A 24,882-nucleotide genomic window follows, 5' to 3' on the forward strand; every position below is an offset into this window, starting at 1 on the left:
TTTTTTTTTTGCTTTATTTTCAGGAAAGTCATCTTAGCTACTATGCTATTATAAGGTACAAAAGCTTCTTGCTTTTGTACCTTTCCATGATCATGAACTGTTGCCTCTCTGCCATGTGCTACTCTGCCTTGGAGCCAGCCAATAATGTACTGAAATCTCCACAAACTGTGAGCTAAATAAACCTCTCCTCCCTTAACTTGTTGGTTTTGGACATTTTGTCTTAGTAATGAAAAAAGTAATGAAGACAGACAGTAATACTTAATAGCTGTGATAATGGTAAAGAAAGACATTTTAAATTCTTGCAAAGTTTAAGAAAAAGAATGTGAAATTTTATTAAGGTCGATTTTACTGTAACATTGGAATTTTTTATAAAATAACTTTATAAAAGAGCTCATCAAGATATTAATATAGAAAATACACACTAAGGTAATATATATACAATTCATAAAAATAGAATACATCTTGGCATTTGCTTAGAGTCTGTTACCGCCATGTACAGTGTATTGACGTTTAACAAGTTAATTTGAACATCTGAGATATTTTTTAAATCACAAAGAAACCTATCCTATTGGTGTTTTTAAACTTTGTTTACATTGACAGACGAAATCTGTACAAATTATAGACTATAAGAGTTATGGAGCTAACTGAATGAAAGGTTATATGAAACTGTTAGCGCAAAGATCCATGCCATGGAAGAATCTTAGGAGAAAATCATTTCTACTCTTGTAAGTGGTTCAGATGATTTCACAAGATCACTGGAAATAATACCCTTGCTTTGGATATTAAGTCAAAGTGAATACCTCCTGGGAACGAAAAACCTAGTAGCTGTATCATATATCTAAAACAAATGGTATTTCTTTTTTCTTCAAAATGAAAAACAGATGTGTAAGTCATATTCTAAAGTATCAATGCTTAAAAAAATTCCTAAATCATTTCATAAGCTTTTATTGATACATGTAGCAACTAATTTTATTATTCTAAACATAACCAAATGCTCAAAAACCTATTTGCTTTTGAATTAATTGGTTTTTTTTTTTTTTGCTTTATTTTCAGGAAAGTCATCTTAGCTACTATGCTATTATAAAACATCACTGATACGTCCTGTTAGATATTCTGAATAATCTTTAGGAAGTAACTGTTCCAGTGTAATAAATAAAATGAGGGACACCTCTAGACCTTATTAAAAGTATGCCCATGATGGGATCATAAAAACACCTTAACAGTACCAAGGATCATAAGATACAGAGTATAGCACCATTTTCAAGTTGCCAACATTGCAACTGTTCAAGAGACAGTAACCAGAGAGGGAGCTGATCGAATAATTAAGGCTGTCTATACATATGAAAGAGATCTTGGAGAATGTCTTAGTATGGATAGGCGGACACAGCTATATAAACTATGAAAGTGGTCTGATATTCAATGGTCCCATTGGCACTGTAGGATAAGGCTCGGACCCTCATTCGGTAGGTCTCTGGCTCTCGCAGTGGCCGTGTAGTGTACACCACTCCTTTCAGGTTTTCATCTCTTAAGGCAAAAGGAACAGTTTGTTCCTCATCAACCATGAGGAAAGTTGTCCTGGGATGCATCACTCCATCCTGCGTGTATGCAACCAGCCGGATTAAATCTTGATTGGCAGCTATTCCAAATGGGAGGGAGACAAGTTTATACTCCAAAGCATATGGGCTCAAGGCACATTCCAAATCGTTGGGTGGACAGTTCTTGAGGCAGAACCTACGGACAGTAAGCATATGAAAATACACATAATTATGTGGCTGGGAGGCAAGAGAATGTGTGAGGCAGGTGATCATAATCCAGGACAACTTTTAGGCATATTTAAATGTAGGGACAGTCTGACTTCAAGAGCAATGAGACTCACCTCATGTTCCATGTCATTAACTCACACCAGATGGCAGATGGCTAAGAGAATATGTGTGTCGAGAGTAAGTATGTATGTCTTTGCTCTGTTAAATTCAGAACTATTTGAGCTCTTGTAAGCATGAATACTATAAGAGTAGCTTCTTTCTTTTCTTCGGGCTAAACCAGGACCCTGCATCTGGTTAGCGCATACCATACCACTGAGTTACATCCCCACCAGCAAGAAAATGAAAAACCATTTTTGGAAAAAAACTGCATATGTTGAAAAGATACACTTGTTAGAGACAAGGATACAGGCTACTTTAAAATTATAACATCTATTCTAATACCGTTTGAAAGGTTGGCTTATTTTTCTAAAACTAGCAACAGATCAGTTAGGATTCCTGAGGGGAATTTTCTTCAGCTGTAATTATCTTTCATATTATTTTAGATTAAAAATTGTATTTTCTTTTTCCAGAGCCCACATCAACTTTTTTTGAGTCATGATGGCTGAATTATTTCCCAGAAATGAAGAGGAAAAAATGCACACATGACCCATTTTATGAGATATGAATTCCTCAGTCATAGTATTTTTAGATATTTCTTAAGTTTATATTTAAAATTTTCACCTTCCTTTTCCTATTCCCAAAAGACCAAAGACTGCTTTTTGGTGGCTTCCGACATCCACACTTGACCATGTTGCGTTACCAGCATTACCAAGAGGAAAAAAAGTGTGAGCTCCACTAAGAATTTGGTTTCAGAAATTCCTTCATATTAGGGGCTGGGGATTTAGCTCAGTGGCATAAGCGCCTGCCTTACAAGCAGGCAGTCGTGAGTTTGATCCCCGGTACCGATGAAAAGGAAAAAGACCAAAAAAAAAAAAAAAAAAAACCCAAAAAAAACCAAGAAATTCCTTCATATTAGCGGTGACTAACTGGAAGAAAAACTATCCCTGTTTTCAAGCATTCTGTCACCTTGGGATCTGAACAAGTTATAACATTTCTGGAAGAGTAGGGAGGAAATACAAGAGTGTGTTCAGAGCCCAGAAAACACTGTTTCAGACAGCAGGAAATTTCAGCAAGACACCACCAGTGGGCAGACTACTGACTCATCCTTGCTCATCTCCATTCTCTCACGGTGTGGTGAGTCATCGTAAGGGCAGAAAAGGATCTTCTTGGAGTGATCTGCATGCTGACAACACTTTAGAGTCCCAAGGCAGCACAAACAGAAAATGGAAAATTTCAGAGAAAGGCAGATTCCACCACCCAATAATACACTCACTGCTGAGGTCCTGTTCCAGACAGTACCTGGAGACCACATGCTGGGTAGCTACTTCGGAAATCTTGGCAGCCCAAAGTGATTGCTTCAGTTAGTGGTGGCTTGGGATGAGCTCACTTCTTGCCCATTTATTGAAGAGGAAACACACTGAAACCCCCATTCCCTTGGCATTATTGACTTCCTATGAGTTAAACATGACTACAGCCAGAGTTTATGATGGTCACGAAGGGTGTGAAGGATTTTCAGACACATGTCTGGAATGAGAAGGCAGCACATACCCTAAAACAGGGTCCCGCTGGTAGTTGGGTGGACAGGGTGTGTCGATGCATTGGTAGCTTCCTCTCATGTTGAAGCACATGCGATTTGGCCCACAGCGAACATTCTGCTCCAGACATTCGTCAACATCTGGGGACAGCACAAGGAACGTGCAACATCAGCATCAGGAATCAGAAAGGCCACCACAGCAGGCCCTGTGGACATCTGCCTGGGACACAGATGGCTATCTTCCCCCCATGAATGAGTCCAGTCATCATATGTGAGCTTCAGCCACAGTCCCTGGTGTACTAATTAGCCAGATTGCTTTGAGGGTTCACTTCTTTAACATAGGTGAACAGATATCAAAACACAAGAGCCATGAAACTAGAAGTGGAGTTGTTGTATTTGGCACACAGAGCGTACTTGAGTTTTATAAAGGGAATAGTATTCTGAATAGACTATGAACAAACTCAAATTTGAAGGTCATTTGTTAAGAACTTTGTAAAATGAAGAATCTCTTTAAAACATGAATGCCTAGTATTTTGCTTTTTTAAATTCAGATTGTCAAGAGGGGGGGCATAGTGCAGTAGAAATTAAAAGTATCAAATTATAAATGCAAGGAAGACTGTAGAGGGCAATCAGATCTTACGGCGAGACAAAGCACAAACAAATAACATGAAGAAGAAGAAGAAGGACAACAATGAAGATCCAAGAACTACAGTCCAGTTTTGATCAAATGGAGGGAGCATTGTTCAATTAAACAGTGCAGAGTTCATGCTCGACAACTCTCCCAAGAGTAACAGTGAGAGTACAAGGGACATATGCTAATAAAATGTTTCTATTTTGTTGTTTTTTTACAGTTAAGTGTAAACACACTTAAATCACTAGAGTTAAGAAATATTAAGACAAAAGTAAAGGAAATGTTTTTGGTTTCCTGAAAATGAGTGTTTCTGATCATAATTCTTGAATTTGAGCCCATATTTGAACATTAGGGAATCCATGAAGAAAAATTTTTTGTGTGCATACATACATGAATTTTTGGGGAAGGAGAATGGATATGTAGATGCATAGCTGTATGTGTTTTGGGGAGAGAGAGAGAAACACTAAAAGAGAGACACAGATAAGAGGGAGAGAAAGAGACACTAAGAGAGTTACTAATAAGGAAAGAAGGAAGAGAGAGAGGGTTACTAATAGGGAGAGAATAGAGAGGGAGAGGGAGGGGGAGAGATGGAGAGAGAGAGAGAGAGAGAGAGAGAGAGAGAGAGAGAGAGAGAGAGAGAATTTCCTGAAAAGATCATCTAGAGAAATCAGAATTTTACAAGGATATTGAAATTCCAAAATTAAAAGCCATGTTGTTTGGAAACGGTTTTTAAACATGGGTGACTGCTGCTTCATGGTGCCATTTGAAGGTTTTTCTTAGCAGTATGAGTGCAAGCAAAGATTCCAGGAAATTAACTTTCCTATTCCCATTTGCCTCAAGTTCTTACTAAAATCAGTCTGAGAACTGCTGGTGGCCTGGAAGTCCCCCCCCCCTTCTAATCTTCTTGTATTTTTCAAAAGAAAAGGGTGCTACTAATCCTAAGGCATAAACAAAAGGATGAAAATATTGATAATACATATTAATAGTAGTAGGCCTTATTTTAACATGGCTACAAACCTGTAGTCCTGACTTCCTATTTTAAATTACATTTTGGAAGTGAGTTGGTTCCCAGAGGAACTTTTATTAACACTTTGTTTGAACTAAAAAGAGACCTTAAGTCTTTTTTTGACAGCCAATATGACTGCTTTGAAAATGAGTACAGATCTTTAAATCATAGAGTAAGCATCATCTATTAATTGAGAAAATTAATCTATAATTCTAAAGTTTTGGTGAAAATATATTTAAAGCATGTATACATGAAATAATAATGTTATAATTGAGTTCCTTTGCAGCTGTTTAAATTTATCATGAGACACTTTAGAGGTTAATTAGAAAATATGTACAGGAGGTGGAAGGTTTCCAAGTTCAAATCAGTTAGATGCATATGGGCATTTGTAGCATTTCTGTTTTTAAGCAATTGGGATGGGGGACAGGCTTCTGATGTGTGGAAAGGAACAATTATGTGAGTCCCAAAGAGTTCTTCCAAGGTATGGGATCTGAAAGTCAAATGCACCTCTACCATGGAATGTGGCTGACCAATGAACATGTACCTAGTTGCATAATAGCATCTATAATGAACTTAAGTTGAAGCTGTATGTTGCTTTTGCACACTGTTAAATAACCTGGAGAACTGCTATAAAAGAAAGAGAAAGGAGAGGGGAAATTTCTAGGGGAAGTGTATTTATGTAGAATAAATGTCAAATTTTACTTTTTACTTACTTTTGAATTTACTATGAGAATTACAAATTTGAATCCCAATATATTTTGCTTTATAAATAACTCACAGACAATGTAATTATTAACCATAAATTTATTTACCGTCTGTACAAAGTGAAAGATACTGTGCTAGACTGATAGCAAATCACTTACTTGACTTTTTAATTTCTTGTATTTGCTGATGATGACAATGTAGTATGTTTTCTACTAGTTTTATTGCTAGTTTCCCTACTGGAATTTACAGTGTGAAATGAGTTTTTACTTTGGTTATGTCTTGCCTATTACCCCTGCAAAACAATTTCTGATTACAATTTGATCAGTCAAAGTGCTTCCTCTCCTTGACAAATTGGGATTGTCTCAAAATGAAATGAAAAGCCTTCTAGGAAAATTTGAAAGAAATTCAATTAGTCTTATCCTCCTTTCTTTTATTAAAAACATTTTCTATTAACACCTATTTTGAAAATTTCATTTTATCTCTAATGCTCATGCAGAGACAGAGAGACCAGTGGGCTGCAGGGGCTATGAAAAGGGCAGAGTGGAGACACATCGGTGTGTATCGTAAGAGTATCTGACTTACGATACATTTTCATTGGCTGAGTATGAACCTATACATATCAGAATGTAATATACAAGTGTTTGTCCTTAGTCAGTGATGATGCTTGCTTTCCATAAAAAGCTCCCGTAAGTACTGAGCTGTGAGGCAGGTGGTCCTCGTTGGTCCAGTACTGTCTCTGTAGGATTAAATATCTCATAGGTTTTTACTCTTCAAATTCAGTTATTTTCCTCTCTGTCCTTAAAAAAGAAGACACAACCAAATACAAAAGCAAAATAGAAAAGAAGACAAAAGACCAAACAGAAGAACCACATCTTTGTCTTTTGTTGACAGTGTTAACAATGAGGTGCTATTTTATATTTATTTAATATCAAAAGAATGTTATAATAGAAATTAAAGTTTAGACATCTTACAAATATTGTTGCTATGAGTAATGGGTCCTTTAATGACCTTTAAAACTATTTATTTATGTTATAGCTTTAAAATATATAAATGCATTTAATGAAGTGCTTCTGAAAAACTCTTCTAGGATAAATAAAACATCTGCATGATAGAAAATGGAAACAATTCACATTCTTGATAAACAGTATAGATTACTTTTTTAAAGAACAAAAATGGATGAGAACAATCATTTAAAATGCAGTGCCAACATAATGTTTTTAAGGTTTTAGAATTAGGTTAGTGTAATTGTCATTGTAAAAAAGAAATGAAAAGAAAGTGCTCTGAAGGATACAACTGCAAGTGTGTTTAGGTGTGTAAGATAGATGAGCATATTATTAAGTTTTAGTTGGATCATTGAACACAACTGTTTGCAGTCTCATTGTTTGAATGCCCAGGTTTGTATGCTTTAATTTTGTAACTTGAACAACTATTTCTAAGATGACAATATGTAACCTATTAACTAGTGATTTCTTACTGTTTTTTTTTTGAAATTCTGTATTACTTGTACCCTTTTACTGTTTTTTTTTCTCTTTCTTTAAATTAAAAAAAAAGAATTAGGTTAGTGGTGCATAAAATTAGCATGAAGACCTTTTAGTTTCTCTTCACTGCTTTTCATTGTACAGTATGGAGACTTGCATTTTTAATAAGAATCTCTGTTTTTGTTGTACATTAAGTTCTCTTTAATTTTCCTTTTCTTACTGACATTTCTATCATTAACATATAAAGCTTTAGAAAATTCAATATGAGTGAAAAGTACTCTTCTGTTCCTCATAGATAACTCCAAGGTGACAAACACTTTCTAAACCTATAAAATAACTCCAAGTTGTGTTTTTTGAAACCACAAAAATACGTAGCCCATTTAAATTGCACACAATTCAAGTGGCACCTCTTTCTGACTTGTTCACAGTATTTTCCATTGTGGAGCACAAATAAAAGCTGAAAAATGTTTTGAGTTAAATGAGTGACTAGAGCAATTAAAAAAAAAACTAGCAAAGTTTAGAAAAGAAAAATATCCCTGATGAGAATCTGATAGAACACTTTAAAATCTGGCGAAGAGGTTTTGTGGTTCAGTTGGCTATTCCAAATGTCCCTCAGCATCTGCCCTGTTTCTTTCTATGGTGCCTGGTACAACTAGAGGGTATGCATTTGTAGTAGTGGGCATTGGCATTCCTGAAAGATTCCTGGGTTGAAGAACGGAGGCAGGTTCTAAAACATGGGCAAAGTCAATGCTCCTGCTCTCTGATGCCACAAAACAGTGCCCTTGGTGCTCTCTACATCATGGGAGACAAATGACTATTCTCAGTATATAAGATCTGAGGTCAAATCCTACTTTTGTACTTGATATGTTTTAGGAGACCGAGGCTCACATAATCACTCTGAGAATCAGCACAATGGGTACAAGTTATTGCCTGTGGTGTTTCTACACTGTGGACTAGATGAAGTAATAGTTGCTTTGAAAAAACATAACACTGTAATATAAATGTGCTATTCTAGTACTTTGAATCTCAATAAAATACTGAATATGAGTAAGTTTTTAACAACATTCAGTGTTCGATAAATAGGAGATGAAGTTATCACTAAGTTCAGGTCCTTTCTCCAGACCCCTCCTTCCCTACTCGAGTGATGACTCTTAGGAAGAGTGATCAAGGAGGAGAGGGATGGGGGTAACTCATGGTAACAAAAGCAAAGTGGTGCCCATTCTGGTCTTGGTACATTTTTTAGAACACATTTCTATGAATTGCATTCCTAGTAAGTCTTCTGTGAATCTCAGAGAGGGAAAATCCAATCTCAATTTAATTGCTTTTGGAAGATTTCATTTGTTATAATTTATAAAAGGATGTAGATTTTACATAAGAGAAATTAATAAAAACTCAGAAACATTATTTTCTATGTAACATAAATTTTGTTCATGAAATTACAAGTAATTCTTAGAAGATTTTAGAAAGTTATATAAATTCTAATTTCATATTAATATGACTATACATTGCAATATTTTTTTTAAAAACCTCATCAAAGCACAATTATCCACTCACACTTTTGGGTAAAATACAAACTACTGAGATTTGTATTTTTTCCTTTTTTCTATCTTTTTTCCTCAACTAATATAGCATAAGCTAATGTTTTGATTTATTTATATCTGTCTCCACTAAGCCACAAGCACTTAAAGGAAGGACTGTATCTTGCTCATCTGAAAGTTTAAGCTTTTTGCTTCCTTCTGTTCTAGCACAAGATCATTCATAGATTAAAACAATGAATGGACTATCTACTTGATTATCCACTAATCACTAAAAATAAGGCTAATGAGAGGAAATATAAGATAATGTTTTACACTGCCATAAATTTACTCAGCCCTATTTTGACTTTCCCTTACATCTTAGCTAAATAACAAGAAAGTTTAAAGAAGTCTATTCCTGTTGTTTACTCAAGTGAAACTGTATCAAAAATGATTCTCAACCCTTTCCCCTTACTGATTTGCTTTATGCTTAAGCAATGCTTAAACATAAACACAATGAATGGGAGTGGGAAAGAAGAGAAAATGCTTACAATAATTATTGACACTATATCCTCATTTCCTCCGATGTTAGTTTTAAGCTAATATTTGTAAATATATGCCTATATTTTGTAAGTCGCAACAAGAATCATCCCCAAATTTCCTTACCTTGGCATGTCTTTCCATTGAGCATGAGTTGATAACCAGGTGGGCAGATGCACTGATAGCTTCCAACAGTATTTTTACACTCATGCTGGCAGATGTTCCTATTTTGACATTCATCAATATCTGTCCAGAAAGAAAGGAAGGTATATAACCATGTCAAAGGCAGAAGCTGTGACAGAATGCACTAAAAATAAGTTGTTGATGTACAGTAAGAAAACTTCTTGGTGATCTAACACCCATGTGCCTAAAATGCTTGTGCTGTCTTATATCAGTATCTGCTTAATGATGTAAAATACTATTAAATATATTGCCACAGACAATATATATTATGAACATATTTTAACATCCTTACAATATATCTAAGCTGAAGCTCCAAACTAGTCAACATTTTGTTAAACAAGTTAGAAGGAAATGACAGAGGTGATAGATTTTCTTTAATCCACCGAAGAACTAAACTCTTGACGTAGTGCTCAAATTCACCTAAAAGATAGTTTTTCTTGAGATTAAAAGGATAAAGGAATATAAGATTCTATTCTATTTATCTTCATCTAGCTTGCCTTCTTCCTGCACCCTCTAGCCCTTGCAGTTTTCCATACAGATATCATCAAAAGGAAATGCATTCATTTTGTAAATATATGCCTATATTTTGTAATCTGAGTAACCACTTTGATGATAATCATATGCAATATATTAATGATTCTTAATCTCCTATTATATTGTTTTGAAATTCTGTACCATCGTTGTTATTTTTCACTTTAAAATAAAAAAGAAATGAATTTATTTTATGCTAGACATATTTAACAAACTTTTCACATAATTGTAAAGTACAGTAACTTCATATGTGTAACTGTGCTATGCTCAGCAGGCCACTGACTTATGAAAATTTCAGCTGATTCTTCTGCCAAAATAGAACTCTGGGACCTTCTCCCATAGTTTACAGGTTTGTGGAAAGTTCAAGCGAAGTAACATCAGAAAGCCTTTTATAAACTGCGTGGAAGGTATTTGCTGTTAGTAAACAGAAATGCAAAAATAGAAATACGAAGAAGAGTGAGAACAGATTATAATTCCAAATTAATTGATGTTAACTTTAATTAAGGAATGTGATTTTGGAGATCTAACATTTCTTGTCCCGACTGTGTTTTGCTTTAATATTTAAATTTTAGTATAGTCCCTAGGAAGACTGATTATGAAGTGAAATAGATGGCAGGTGTGCTTTGGGGTGGAACTAAAGAGAAGATGAAGTGACTTATGGGAGATGACTCTCCCAGAGCAGAAGGATTTTGCACATGCAAAAATATAATTGCAATGATTGAAAACCTGTTAGTGATAAATATGCATCAAGCATTTGTCAATGTCTCTATCTTTCAGTTAACCACAAGGTTCATTCCACAACGTGTGTTATTTTTACTTTTTCCCTTTAGCCTTTAATTACAAGAAAAATTCTGGATTATGTTTAACTCCAAGTAGTTAACATGCAACACTCTCAGTACATGAATTTTAAAGTAGCTCCATGTATGATTTCTGCATTCAGAAGCAATATAATGCATTATTTCCATTAAATTTCAGGTCAGTTTCTTCATAAACTAAATTTTAGCTCCACTCTAACAAGATTCCATAATGTTAGTGCAAATCACTTGTAACTTGTTTATCTGAGATGTTTAATTAAATGCATATTGTACACTGTTCTCAAAAAATTCAGGGGTTGTCTGCAATCTTAGTGCAAATTTCTTTATTAGTCCCAATGCTATAAAATTGTCACCATATTTTAAGAATGTCTAGGCCTAGTCATTCCAAATAAATTTAAATATTCAAGAACTGAATAGCTATAAAAGTTTACTTTAGATTTTCCAAAATTGACATTTGCTTGGAGACAGGAGCTCTTAAATACTAGATGATTGCCCAAGAAAAGTAAGTCCAATGCACTATAATACTGGTGCAATAAAAACATAAAGACAGAAAACATAAGATTCAGCTATGACAAATTAATAGCTGTATGTAGACCTGAATTATTAATCAGGGAAATTTTCTTAAAGTGACTTACATTTTCAGATACCTTAGGGGAAACTAGCTAGACAGTATTATATAGAGTTGGGATGTGCTTTAGTTAATCTATCATAGCATAAAGTTTCTGGGCAGGAATTAAGGTGGAACAGAGAAAGAGAGCTCGTGTATAATGAAATTGGAGAGTGGAAAAAAAAGTCATGAAAACCCTTCAGAGAGGATGACAAGAAGAAACTGAAAGACAAAATGTCAGATGTTGATTGTCAATAGAAGAACAGAGAAAATTTTAACTAATGATGAGTCAAAATTCTAGGCCTGAAAAATAACCAGCACTTGACTTAAGAGTGCTTTGGAGTACACAGTTTTAGAAATTGTGTAACACTGGGCCATATGGACAAAATGGAGAACATTGTTAATAAACGAGTTAATGTTTGAAGAATTAGCAATTGGCACTGTCCATAGTGCTGTGAAGCTCTTCACTAGAGAAAAACATTCATTACAGCAAGTTTCAGGAATATCAGGGTATCTAGACAGGAAAGATCTGGTAAAATATGAATCAAAGAATAAACTATAAACTTTGAATATTCAGAAGGATGGAGGGTCCAGCTGAGTAGAGAAGGATGAAAATTGGAGTCCCCCTAAAATTGACCAAGAAAGTATGTCTGACAATATAATAATGTAAGAACAGGGGTTGGTAAAGGGTATAAAGGAGAAATAAAACAAAACAAAGGAAAACAACAAACCAACCTAAACTCATTAAAGGGAAGAAATCCTTAATATGTTTGAATGTTTAATAGAATGCAAACAGGAGAGAAGAAGCAAAATGCAGAACATTTAAGAGAATTAAAAGAATTCTCCACCGTGGCTCCGCCGTGTTTTAAATTAAACAGGATTTCTGTCTTTCCTCCCTCTCTACTTCTCTATTCCTTTTCCTCTTTGCTTTCATTGTTGCATCTAACAAATAGTGGGGCTAACTTCTGCTTGCTAACTCCCCTAAGCGATTAGTTCAATGATATGCAAACTGTGGATATTTGCAGAAAATTGAGCTAAATGAATGACAGATGACAATGTTTACAAATTAATTGCAAAAACAAGGCCTCAGTTCTTTAGTTGGAAATTACACTTCTGCAAACAAATGAAATTATAGACTTGTGAGTTTAAAGATATTGAATGTACACATTTTACAGTCATGAAAGCAACTTAATTTTGTCCTGGTTCACACACACCATAATCAAAGAGAGAAATTCCAGAATGTATGTGGGCTGTCATATGGAACAACTGATTAAACCATTGCTTTTGCATCAAAAATAGTCACAATCTGATTGTAGTATGTTATGTGACAGCAGGTATACCTTCTTAAAATCAATCATTCTGGATGCCACTAGAATTAAATTTAGTAACACTTACAGGGACAAGAAAAAAGAAAAACTGCTGATATATTACAATGAAAGAATGCACATATGTAAACACGTCATTTATTTGAATAAAGTCTGTAATAGTTGTAAGCACCAAAATAAATGTTACCCCGGACTTTAGATGGATGTAGCTCCCTTCAATCAAACAATGACAAGTGCTATTTCACAGAAAGGAAATGTAACACGGCTGACATTTACCTATACATGTGTCATGGCTTGCCTCAGAGCCTTCAGGACAAGTTTTCCTAATAGTCCTTCTAGTCCTGGAGAAAGATGTTCTGCTGTTTCTATACTCTGAGTAGGAGCTGTAGAGATGTGAGTACTGTCTGTAATGCTGCTGAGGTTGACGGTTGTGTCTCACAGGGGAGAAGCGGGCAAGGTTATAGCTACTGTACTGAGTGCCATAGTGTGGGAGCCTCTCCAATCCAGCGCAAGATTTCCCGTCCCCTAATAAATGTTGTCCCGGGGGGCAGACACACTTGAAGCTGCCAGGGGTGTTGGAGCACTGGTGTGCACAGGGTTTGGGCACTTGTTCACATTCATTAATATCTGCTCATGTGCCATGATACATAAAAAAAGAGAAAAAACACATACACAAAACACAGGAAAAAAGAGTCAGTCTGTGAAAGAAACTGAAGACATTATGTTACCCTCCACAGCCAGCAAAACTCAGATGTTGTGAGCTTTTGAGAGAGCTTTAATCACACATTTATGAATGTACAGAGAGATCCTATGACTCTCCCTAAGCACAGCTTCGCTTGGTGGGAACACTCATGTATAAATTTTATTTAAACATTCAGGTGTCTCAAAGTAGACACTAATTCTGTGACTCTATTTCCCTTTTACTTTCTGTTGTGATGGCTTCAGGAACTAATGAATTGTTCCAGCATCATCTCTTTTGAAAACAAGATGGAGGTTTGATCAGTTTGAGCCAAGTTAGCCACGTCTTTACATGTAACAGCAGGTGTAAAATACTGGCATATGAATCTCACAAACATGAGGCCGAGTTCTGCGTTCACCTTACAGGGACATACTAAATTGTTGAAACTTGGATTTTTTTTTATCTGGGAACAAAGATTCAAAAGAGTGTGAGATTTCAAGTCAACAAAATTTTCATGAAATTACACTTATAAAAAAGTCTCCAAAGTAAATCTCTTAACAAAATGATATGTATAAGCTTCAAACTTTCTCTTTTAACTTGTTCTATCTTTGAAGAAAAAAATGTCCTTCAGATGGGATTCTGATTTTCTTAATTACTTGGCAATGTTGGCAACATTTTAATATGTTTACATGCAACTCTTACAAGTATGTCACTCCTTTTGTGCTTATTTCTTTGATTTTTTTATGTAAGTGGACTTTGTCTTTTCTGCATCCATCTTTGTCCTTCTATGATTTATTATCCATGTAGGAGCCAGAGTGATTTTTTTCCAGATGTAAACTGTCTCATACTGCTCATTTACTCAAGTCCTGTAGCCCTGGCTCAGATAAGGCCGGCTTGTCTGAGTGGCAAGCCAGACAAGAGAGAGTCTGAGACAAAAGGGATTGTCTTAGACCATGTAACAATATATGCATTGGTACCTCGGTTCATGAGCTTAGTTTGTTCTACAATTTTGCAAAAGATGGCCACATTTGTGTTTCTGTGGGAAAGATGGTGCCTGCTGTTTGTCACCCAATGCAGAGTTTGCAAACAAAAACAAAATTTTGTCAAATGCTTCTGTTGTAAACCAGCTTGTTTGCAAACAAGAGCATTCGTGAATTGGGAAACCATTGTAGTTAATGTACATAAATACTGAAACTTTTTATTTTGAAATACTTTTATTATAACACACTTAGAAGAAAATCGAAACTATCATAGGCTCTTTATCCTCTGTCTAACTTTGCTCTAGCAGGGCTGGCCCTCACTGCCCCCTGATTATGGCAACACATTTCACTCAGAGCGCCCTCGCCATGGCTATGCTCTTGGCCTGGAACTCACCTGTCTAGACTTAGTGATGACATCCGCTCCTGTATTTCATTCACTGTCTGGAAAGGCTGCCTGGACATGGTGTTACTGCCTTAATCAGGTTCACTCTTTTCCTTTGTCCTGTTTTATTTTCCTTTAGAGTGCTTATCATTATCTGAAATTGCATTCTATATTTATTTTGCGATTCTTCTCTCTCTGCATGGCAGTAACTCCATAAAGACACAGACCTGTGGTGCTCTGTTTCGTATTCTTTTTCCTTAATTGAGAACATTCTCCAGTACAAATTAGGTGCCCAGTGAATCAACCACTAATCTGCTCAATTAATGAAGGAATAAGCTACATACACTGTCTCAAGAACTCACTAGCATAGAAGCAAAGTGTTGCATGAGAAAATATGGCTTTGAATATAGAAACCTGAGTTTAAAAGCTAATGTAAATCTTAATTCTATTGATGGAGGGCAAATTAAACAACATGTCTAGTTTACATTTAGTTACAATATTAATAACCATTTTATATCACTATTGCTTTTAATCTTCCATATCATTAAAAGTTTCAGACGCAGGAATAATGACATTAATATTGAAATTAATAATTTGGAACTAATAATTAAGCCAAGTTATTTTTTCAAAAGATTAAAAAGAAGGAAATACAGTCACAGAATTGCTTCTTATTTAAAAATATATTCATAAAACCCATAACATTTAAAAAAGTTATTTTCCTTTCTATTTATATGTCAGCAAGTATATTATGTAATTGCAATTCTCATCAGAAGTGAATGAAACCCAGGAATCAAAATCAAATTTTTAAGCCATTAGGACAATGGCATGCAAATAATACAAAAAGATACAATAAAAGTAAATTTTGCTTTAAAACTATCTAGTACGGAAAATTAAGTTAAGATTTTAATTTTTTTAAGGCAACGTTCTTACTTTCTTCCTTTGTCCCTCAATCCAGTAGCAGGCATTCAACTGTTTAAGTTAGTGAATAGATAAACAGAATTTATTTTGTCTGATTAAGGTGTTAAATTATATGTAAATTACTATATCTTAATAGAGGGCTAAAATGATGGTATGTATTTCTACTATTAAAAATATTTCATTTTAAAAAGTTTGCAGCTGGTATTGGCTTGAATATTTGACTTTTGCAAAGTAGTGTGCTAGGGACAACACATTGAAAGAACCAAGCCTATCAAATTTGCCATAAGTAATATTGTACAAGACAATCAGTATTTTAATTGATCAAGACAATCAATATTTTACAAGAAAATAATGGTTTACTGGGCAATCAGGGCAACCAATTTTAAAGTCATAGCATCAAAACCAGAGGCTAATATTTAAAAGCCTACATAATTTTAAATTGCACTTAAATAATCTGAAGAATTTGAAAAACCAATTTTTAAATTATAAATTTATTAATTTTTTAAAGTATGTGAATAACTTCTTAGAGTTATTTTCTGTAATCTTTTGTACTTTATATTTGTTAGTAGAAAGGATAAAATTGGCAATTGGGAGAGCTGACTTGAATTATTTTTATAAAGAGAATAATGGCACCCAGCAAACACTAAATGTATAAGGTAACAATTATCCATTCATTTAAATTGTGTATGTTTTAACCCTCATATGTAAACTTTCATATTACATACAAGTATACTTCACACTTGAATAAGATGTAGCCATGCTATGATTTACATAATGTACATAGATGACTAATGAGATAATCTCGATAATTAAGTTGTCATAGTAATTATATCAGATGATCACTTTCTGTGTAGTATTTAGTAAGCACCCAGTAAATTTCTACATTATCATTTGAAATTTTAATATAAATCAAACTCAGTATGAAGTCTCTGAAGACATACCTGATTATGCTGCGAATCAAGTCAATTTACATATTTTCAACTTGTAGCAAGAGAACAGGTGAGCATAAAGACAGTGGTCCTAAACAATTTGGTAAGGCCAAATAACTACATTAGACACTCTATTTACTCAGCAGGAATTCCTATTAACTTACCCATACAAGGTCTTCCAAGTCCTTGGGACCGATAACCTCTTGGACAAACACAGCGGTAGCTGCCTCTTGTATTCTCACATATTTGGTTATATCTGCACTGATGGGTCCCATCTTTACATTCATCAATGTCTACAGACATGGAAGTAATAAAAAGTAATAACACTTCTTCTTTTAAAGCCCAAAGTTGTTACATTTAAAATTAACACTAGGTAGAATTACTTTAGTTCATACTAGGTAGAATTACTTTAGAATTACTTTAGTTCATGCTTCTCACCATGTGTGATTTAGGATTTGAGTTTAGAACACTTGGATTCAATTTCCAGCATTTTTGGCCATCTTATTTATACCAGTGACTAATTAGTGTTTATGCAGATTTAAGGGAGCCAAGTATCTTCACTTCTGATCTAGCTTTATATATCTAGGTTCTGACTGGAAATTTCCACTCCCTATTTCATCAGTAATTGAAATCCAACATATTTCCATGTCTTATCTTTACTCCCTTATTACAGCAACTGTACTCCTATTTTCCTAGTCAACCAGGCTACTGAATGTCTTTAACATTCCTTAAATTGCCAACACTGAGCAATTTTGTTTCCTTCAATTAATACCGTAAAATTTTAACATTCCCACTCCCAGTGAGCTGCATTTTTGCTGCAGCTTTCTTAAATGTGCTTCTGATTTTTCAGCTCATCTCATTTCTAATAATTACAGCTGCATGTAAGCTGTATATGATCCTCTGAGTTGGTTTCCCTGTCCCAGTGGTGGAGATTACACTCATGGACTTCACCCTGACCTGTATCCCCCATTTTTTTGAATTTTCATTCTGAGACAGGGTTTTGCTAAATTGCTAAATTGTCCAGGCTGGAATTGTGATCCTTCTCTTCAGCCTCCCAGAGTTCTGGGATTACAGACAAAAGCCATCATGCATGGCTTGCTACTCTTGAAATAAAGAAAATATTTACCTACATCCTAGCTGAATTGCAACCTGAAAAGCTTTGAAATTTAATAGGTACAACTCTGTTCCCCAAAATTTTTAATTATACTAAACCCCAGGTGCCTCAATAATTATCAAGAAATGGTCACTATTCCTCCATCTATATCTATACTTGCCATTAACATCATTTTGAACTGAATCCAAGACATATGTAGCTCAATTAATGAATATTTCATAATTTTTTAAAAAACTGCTATTTTTAAATGAAAGGCTTAAATTTCTTTTGTTTTTGTGGTGTTGAGTATTAAACCCATGCATGCTGGGAAAAGGCAAGTACTCTACCAAGGAAAGTATGTTCCCAACCCTTAAACTGTAATTTCTTTGTGACTGTAAAACTTGTCTGAGGTAGACAGTTATCAAAAAGGAAAGATGCATTTAATAGTTTATCCTACATCCAGCCATTTCCTTACAGGAAAGTTTGATTTCCTATTTCTCCCTTCTCCCCTGTTAACACTCTTACTAGATACAGTATATTCTTGGGTACCATTGAACAGTTTTTGTGTCCCTACTGTAATTTTTGTTGTGGTTTCTATTTCTCCACCCCATTTTGGTGGAGGGAGTTGAGGAGATCAATTAACCCTGGTAGACAGCAAGCACACAAGAGCAGGGAGGTTCCTGCTTGGTTTTTGTAAATTCTGCAGTCGGAGGCTGGTATAAAATAGGCATATAGAGAACAAACTTTGGGAACAAAAATATAATTTGCTTTATTTTCTAGTCATTGATTGACACCTCCTCACTCAGTAAGCTACTACAGAATAGATGCAAAGAATAAACTTAAGGCAAAAGATAACTTATTATCCGGCCACTGATGTGACATTTAAACAATATTTGGTTCTAAAAGAAATATATTTTGGAGTTTTGATAAATCTCCACAAACATATTTTAACCTTGCTATCAATTTCTAAATGTATATGGTAACTTTTACATTAGAAATGATGTGAGATAGTACACTTTATGTAGATATTAAATTATGTAAGCCAATTGTGTAACTGATGAGATTTCAAAATGGTTTTAAGTTTCCACTGTCAGTTTGTGTCAACCACGTTGGAAATTAGAACTAATGGAGACAGAAAGATTTCTTGGCTTGTTTACTCTCATCATTAGTTTTTAAAATGAAAGCCTTACTTGGTTTATTGATAGATAGTAAGTATATTTCAGTCCCTGAAATGGTCAGATACTCACCAATGCAGGTCCCATTTTCTGCCTTGGTCATTCCGTTTGGACAAAGATCAATGCACTTATAGCCACCACGTGTGTTCTTACAGTGCTGATCTGGCCTGCATACGTTCTGTCTACACTCGTTCACATCTTGATGAAAGAACAAAGGCAATGCAGATTGAGAAAATGATTTCAGCTATTTTTTTCAAAGAAACCATTCCTTTGAATTTTAAGGGTGTTACAAACAAATACGGATGTTCATTGGATCATCATTGTGGAGGGTTACCTGCCTAATTCCAGCAAGGCATGTAACATACCTTAAAACAGAATAATAAAAAAAAAAGAATGATAAAAATAAAAAAACAAAGTATTACTTTACAGAGATGGTAGCATACTAACCACTTCTACTTTCTAGAAAATAAAACTTATACATGTAATGTTAATATTTACGTGTATACATATATATGTATGTATGTATACTATACTTTTGTGGAAAACTCAGTAAATAGTGGAAATGTTAAAAGAATGGCTCTGTAATTAGAAAATGAAATCCATAAAATACAATATTTAACTCTATTTTTAATGTTTACCTGAGTTAAATCAATGATACATGATTGGTGACCTATATATGAATGTCTTTTTTTAAAATGAATCAGTCTTTAGACACAACATATGCATTTAGATCAGACAACATTAAGAAGACATATATATATCCTTTATACATCTCTTTCATTACCAAGCATAAGGTTTATTTTGAGAAATTTACATTACTTACATTTTAATTGAGCTGGAAAGGAAGGCTTCCTTCATCTATTGATGTAATAAATCATTCTACCAATAAAATCACTTGTTAAAAAGGAAGTTATGAGATGCCATTGCTTTAAACTCCAAGCCTTTTTCTTACCCATGCATTTTCTGCCTTTGAGTTGATACCCAGGTTCGCATCCACAGTGAAAACTTCCTATGACATTGAAACAGTGCTGGTGACAGGGGCTGAACTCTTGACACTCATTAACATCTGTTAAGCAAAGCAAAACCTTCATTACATCCTGTTAGGAAGCCTTAGTTAATTCAACCCAAATATTTAACGTTTTAATGATCTTGACAATGACCATGTATAAGATCTTGTATAAAACTAGCCCGATGCATTTGCTTTTGTATCATCTGCTAAGTAATGGATACAATTAATTGCCAGCCAGGTTGTCTCTCCTCATTAGTGAATAATTCAGAACTATGTTAATGAAACATTCCTCTGTTTTAAGTATTTTATCATGTGTCTCTCATTCCTGTTTCTAGGCACTTCAGTTCTGGAATGTTGCTGACAGACTAAGATAAAGTCAGAGGGAAAATAAAAACTGGTTCTCGGGTCTTTTGCAATTGACCTTTCTTCCCCTTTCTTGCTGCTATTTCCCTGTGTCTTTATCACCTTGTGTCTGATTGATTGCAGCAATTTCAGCATTTCTCTTCCTGTGCCATCATTACCAAATTCTTCCCAAACATCACATTGCTATTATATAATAAAGGAATGCAGGTATGAAATCTCCATTCTTGTGCACTGGCTTATGTTTTGTACCTTTTCTCCTCTCCTTCCCTCCAGTGCCCAAGGAAGTGGGAGCTCTTTTCCCCTTTAAGAAAAGACTTTGTTTAAACTTTCGACCTCTGTAGATCATCTTCTTCCTCCCTACGATGAGGACTGTGGCCCCTCAATCATTCCCTTCCCTAGTGAGAATCATCGAAGACCTTCCTCTTTGCTGTCATCTTTCCTGTAAACCTGCACACATCATCAGATCTGCTCTACTATACCACACTTCCTCTCTCCAAAACACTCACTTAAGTTCCCGTCTCTTTTCTATTGTTCTATTTCAGACTTTTTGAAAGAACAGTCACTAAACAGAGGCTCTTCCTGTCTTTACTTTACATTCCAAAATCTGAGACAGTCAATCTTTTATTTTGTATGTTTTCTATTTGATATATGTTTATTTAACCTCTCAAGAGTTACAATGTGCTAATTTATATATGTGCAAAAATATAAATCAACACATTTAAAGAATGTTTCTGAGTGTATTTTATTCCTTTTTTCCTCTTCTGTCTGGCCTGCTTTATCCTTCTTTCTCTTTTTTGTCTATCAAAGGAAATCAACATTCACAATATAGTATGAATGGTAACATACACAGGTCATATATATATTAACCTAAATACATAAATCTAATTTTATATTTCTTTGGTCATTGTTTGTATTCTAGTGATATACTCATACTTTATAAAAGGTACCACACCCTCCTCTATTTCCCATAGTATAGAAGGTTCATGATATAATTGGACCACCCTTAATTTACTCTTTATACTACTCAGTTTTGGATCTAGTTTTTTGCTTCAATGAAAAATCTTGATAATAACTTTATTTATAATTGCCCTAGCTTGGAAGTAAGCAAGACATTTACCATTCATGGTCAATGAATGGATGAATGAATGAATTGCAGTACTTCATGGAGTTGAATACTATTCAGTGCTACAAAGAAATAAGCTATTATGCCATGCAAAGAATATGAAGAAATCTTAAGTGATTATTACTAAGTGAAAAAAGTTAAGATTGGTTACATAGAATTTCAGCAATATGGCATTTTGGAAAAGACAAAGCTATGCAGACAATAATGTAAAGATCAGCAGTTATCAAGGCTTGGTAAAAAGAAGGGAAGAATACACGAAGCACAGAAGACTTTTAGGGGAGTGAGACTACTTTATATGATACTAGAGCAGTAGATACACATTATTATACATCTGTGCAAACCTACAGGATGTATAGCACCAAAAGTAAACTCAAAAGTATAGATCTTGAGTAATAATGATGTGTCAATTATAGGTTCATTAATTTTAACAAATTTACTACAATGGGATAGGATGCTTAGAATAGGGGAAATGGTGAATTTTGAAACTGTGACATTGGTACAAATTTTGCTTCAGACTTAATACTACTCTGAAAAATAAAATCCATTTTTAAGAACCTTAAACATTGCAATGGAGAGTTTTATGAAACAGATTGAATTAGATTGTTCTATATTATTTTATTTTCCAAATGCTAACAGGTAAATGTCACTGAAAATCATTGCCATAAATATTTTAAATAGCTGTAGAATATTACACTTTATGCCTATCAAGAGGCTCAATTTATAAACATAAACTAAGGTTCTGGTAAGTTCTCTTAGGAACTCCCTTTAATCTGACACCTCATCCTTGGAATTTCCTGACAGAGTTTAAAGGGCAGAAAGAAAGTTTTAACTCTTAGCACTGTAAAGATTAAAAGTGAACATTTTTATACCTTGACAACTCAGCCCATCAGATGTTCTTCGAAAGCCAATTCCACAATGGACCACACAGCGATAGGATCCGATTGTGTTGTCACAGTCCTGGCCTGGGTGGCAGGTATGTCCTCCCAAAGCACACTCATCAATATCTGCAACAGAATGAGTTGTTCAATTAGTGAGTAGGAGAAAAGCCAATCTAAAAATCTACTGAGGATAAGACATGGGGATGAAAAAAAGCAATGGATGACACTTTGAAAATACACAAAGGACACCATTTTTTTCTTGAGTCATTTCAAGTGTGTAAAATAGCTGACAGGCTCACCACAGCACAGCGTAGTGTCTTTATAAACTGACCAATCAATTATCCCACTTACAGATTAGGTGGCTTTTACAAAGTGGCTTCTCTTTCTTAGGAACCTGAGTGAGTCACTCCAGGCATGCCATGCAAAGATATTGCCTGAACAGTTTCTTTTCTTACTTTCCCAACTATGAAAATCTTCCTGCTTATTGTGAGGTGTGGGTAGGGACAACACGAAAGAAGTAGCTTGGTGGACCGTGCTTTTTCTGGGTCAAAGATTGCCTTACCCATGCTTGGCTGAATCTACTGCATTTAACTTTGTGGATACCTTGACAAGTTCTTCCATCGGCAGCGATGGTGAGGCCAGTGGGACAGGAGCAGTAATAGGCTCCCATCGCATTGTGGCAGGTGTGGGAGCAGGGATTTCCTGCCGCACATTCATCTTCATCTGGAAGAGGAAACAAGACAGCTCAATCAGCACGTGAGTCTCTACTTTCTCAGAGTTATTAAAGTCAGTGAAAATACTCACAAAAGGAAGACAATGAGTTGAATCAAATAAAATAAGAGAATGCTCCAAGTGCCACAAAATGGGATCTCTAAATAAAAAATTAATTTGAGGCTCTCAAGTTATCTCTGATAGTGAATAGATGTTTAGATTTTATTCTACAACAAGAATGATAGCTAAATTAATCTAAATGAATACATGTTACCCATTTTAACTTATTCTTCAGAGTATTGCTAGGACACAGATACTTTTGTTACTATCCTTGTTTTGCATAAAAAATGGGAGACCAAATAGGTTGAATAAATTGCCCCATGTCACAGAGGTTATTATTTGGTATTTGAACCCACATAGTCTAAAAATCACCTTTGATAGCTGTTCGACTATATTACATTGCATATAAATGAAAGAAGAGCACAGGGTAAAATTTGAGCTCCTCAAACCATTTAATTAGCTATTCATTTATTTGTGATTCTTCTACCATTGGTACATAGTGAGACAAAGTTGGTTTAGCCCTTAGTCACAGGTCAAACAGACCTGTCCTAGCTTACGATCAAGCAGTTTTGCAGTTAGGTGACTTCACGATGGACCTCTGTCTCTCACACTCACAGCAATCAAGCTATCAAATAGGATTTGGTATTGTCTCTCTGCTCACTCTACCTCTGTACTTAGTCACTACCTCTGAAATACTTGACTGTGCTAGATTGAAAAAGCATAGGCTTTGTAATCTAACTTCATTTGAAGTTTAGTTTTGCCACCTGCAATTAAGTTTATTTAACCTTTCTACGTCTCAATTTCCTCAGCTGTCAAATGGGACACTAATAGAACTGCTGTGATTACATGCTTAGAAAAAGGCAATAAATGCCTATTAAATAATGTCCATTATTGATACTTTAACAAAAATGTTTTATTTATTTCGCTACTTACCAGCACAAAAGGGTCCAACAGAGTCTAAGGTGAATCCGGAGGGGCACTGGTTACTGCGATCTCCTACCACAAAGAAGAAAGCAGGTAACTAACTTACTAGCACACTAGTATGTAATCTCTTTCTAGTCTACCCTTCCCTGGGAAGATGCGCCAGACACAAAACACATGATAGAAATATGCAATGGATGGAAAATAGCAGGAATGGGAAACTTTTCTTGTTTTTTAACCAAGAACTAAATGAACCACAGTCCTGAGATTGTTGGCAAACTGCTTTTGGAAACAGATTTTCTGTTTAAGTTGTTTACATGAGTCAAAAGAAATTCAAATTATTCAGTGATAACTAAAAGAATCCCAGAAAACTGTGTATGGCAGACACAGCCACAGGCAATGTCCTATTCTTCCAGCTATTACTAGATTGTTTTATTCAAGAAGAAAGAACGATGTTTTTAGGCAACTTAAAATAATTTGTGCCAGTGAAAAATAGAAGCTCAAGGAAGAATCCTCTTCCTATTGTGACTTCTCTCCATTTGCAAAGTTGAGCATTTGGGTCAAAGTACTCCATGTGTGATGGGTTTCCTCTAAAAGCAATGGGAAACAGGGCGACAGAACGAATTTAACTTACAAGACAGTGAAAAGCATGAGAACATATTAGTAAGGAATCTCTTCTCTGAGAGTGTGCAAATCTTCATGCATATGCAAGGCAGTAGAATTAGGACAGATGGAATGGAAATGTCTAGGACACATGCAAATGATTACCGACGGTCATTGCTTGCTTAATTTCATTTAAACCTCACAACTTCCACATGGTACCCAATTTTCAGGTGAGGAATTTGGGACAAGTTATGTAACTTGCCTAAGATTAGGGATCTAATACATATAGAAGCAAGATTTAGATGGCCATCCATTATACTTTTAAAC

The 24,882-nt window shown here is 34.9% G+C and overlaps 1 protein-coding gene across 5 annotated transcripts in view; it reads right to left on the reverse strand.

The window, feature by feature from the left end:
* Nucleotides 1–307: 307 nt before the first annotated feature.
* Hmcn1 (hemicentin 1) overlaps nt 308–24,882 on the reverse strand; it is a 398,189-nt gene continuing 373,614 nt past the window's right edge. For 2 of the 5 annotated variants that reach the window (XM_063240156.1, XM_063240161.1), the window contains 10 exons: nt 23,965–24,027; nt 22,864–22,983; nt 22,252–22,386; nt 19,840–19,953; nt 18,960–19,085; nt 16,784–16,912; nt 13,008–13,358; nt 9,397–9,516; nt 3,411–3,537; nt 308–1,731 (listed from right to left, as the gene is read on the reverse strand). In XM_063240156.1, the coding sequence (XP_063096226.1) occupies nt 1,365–1,731; nt 3,411–3,537; nt 9,397–9,516; nt 13,008–13,358; nt 16,784–16,912; nt 18,960–19,085; nt 19,840–19,953; nt 22,252–22,386; nt 22,864–22,983; nt 23,965–24,027 (1,652 nt within the window). In that variant the 3' untranslated portion in view covers nt 308–1,364. The remainder of the gene's footprint in view (nt 1,732–3,410; nt 3,538–9,396; nt 9,517–13,007; nt 13,359–16,783; nt 16,913–18,959; nt 19,086–19,839; nt 19,954–22,251; nt 22,387–22,863; nt 22,984–23,964; nt 24,028–24,882) is intronic. The other 3 variants (XM_063240157.1, XM_063240158.1, XM_063240159.1) reach the window with 3 other exon arrangements.

Source organism: Cavia porcellus, unplaced genomic scaffold (assembly GCF_034190915.1).
Source record: "Cavia porcellus strain 051 isolate PalLab524CR breed Dunkin Hartley unplaced genomic scaffold, mCavPor4.1 scaffold_29, whole genome shotgun sequence".
NCBI classification, from domain to species: Eukaryota; Metazoa; Chordata; class Mammalia; order Rodentia; family Caviidae; genus Cavia; species Cavia porcellus.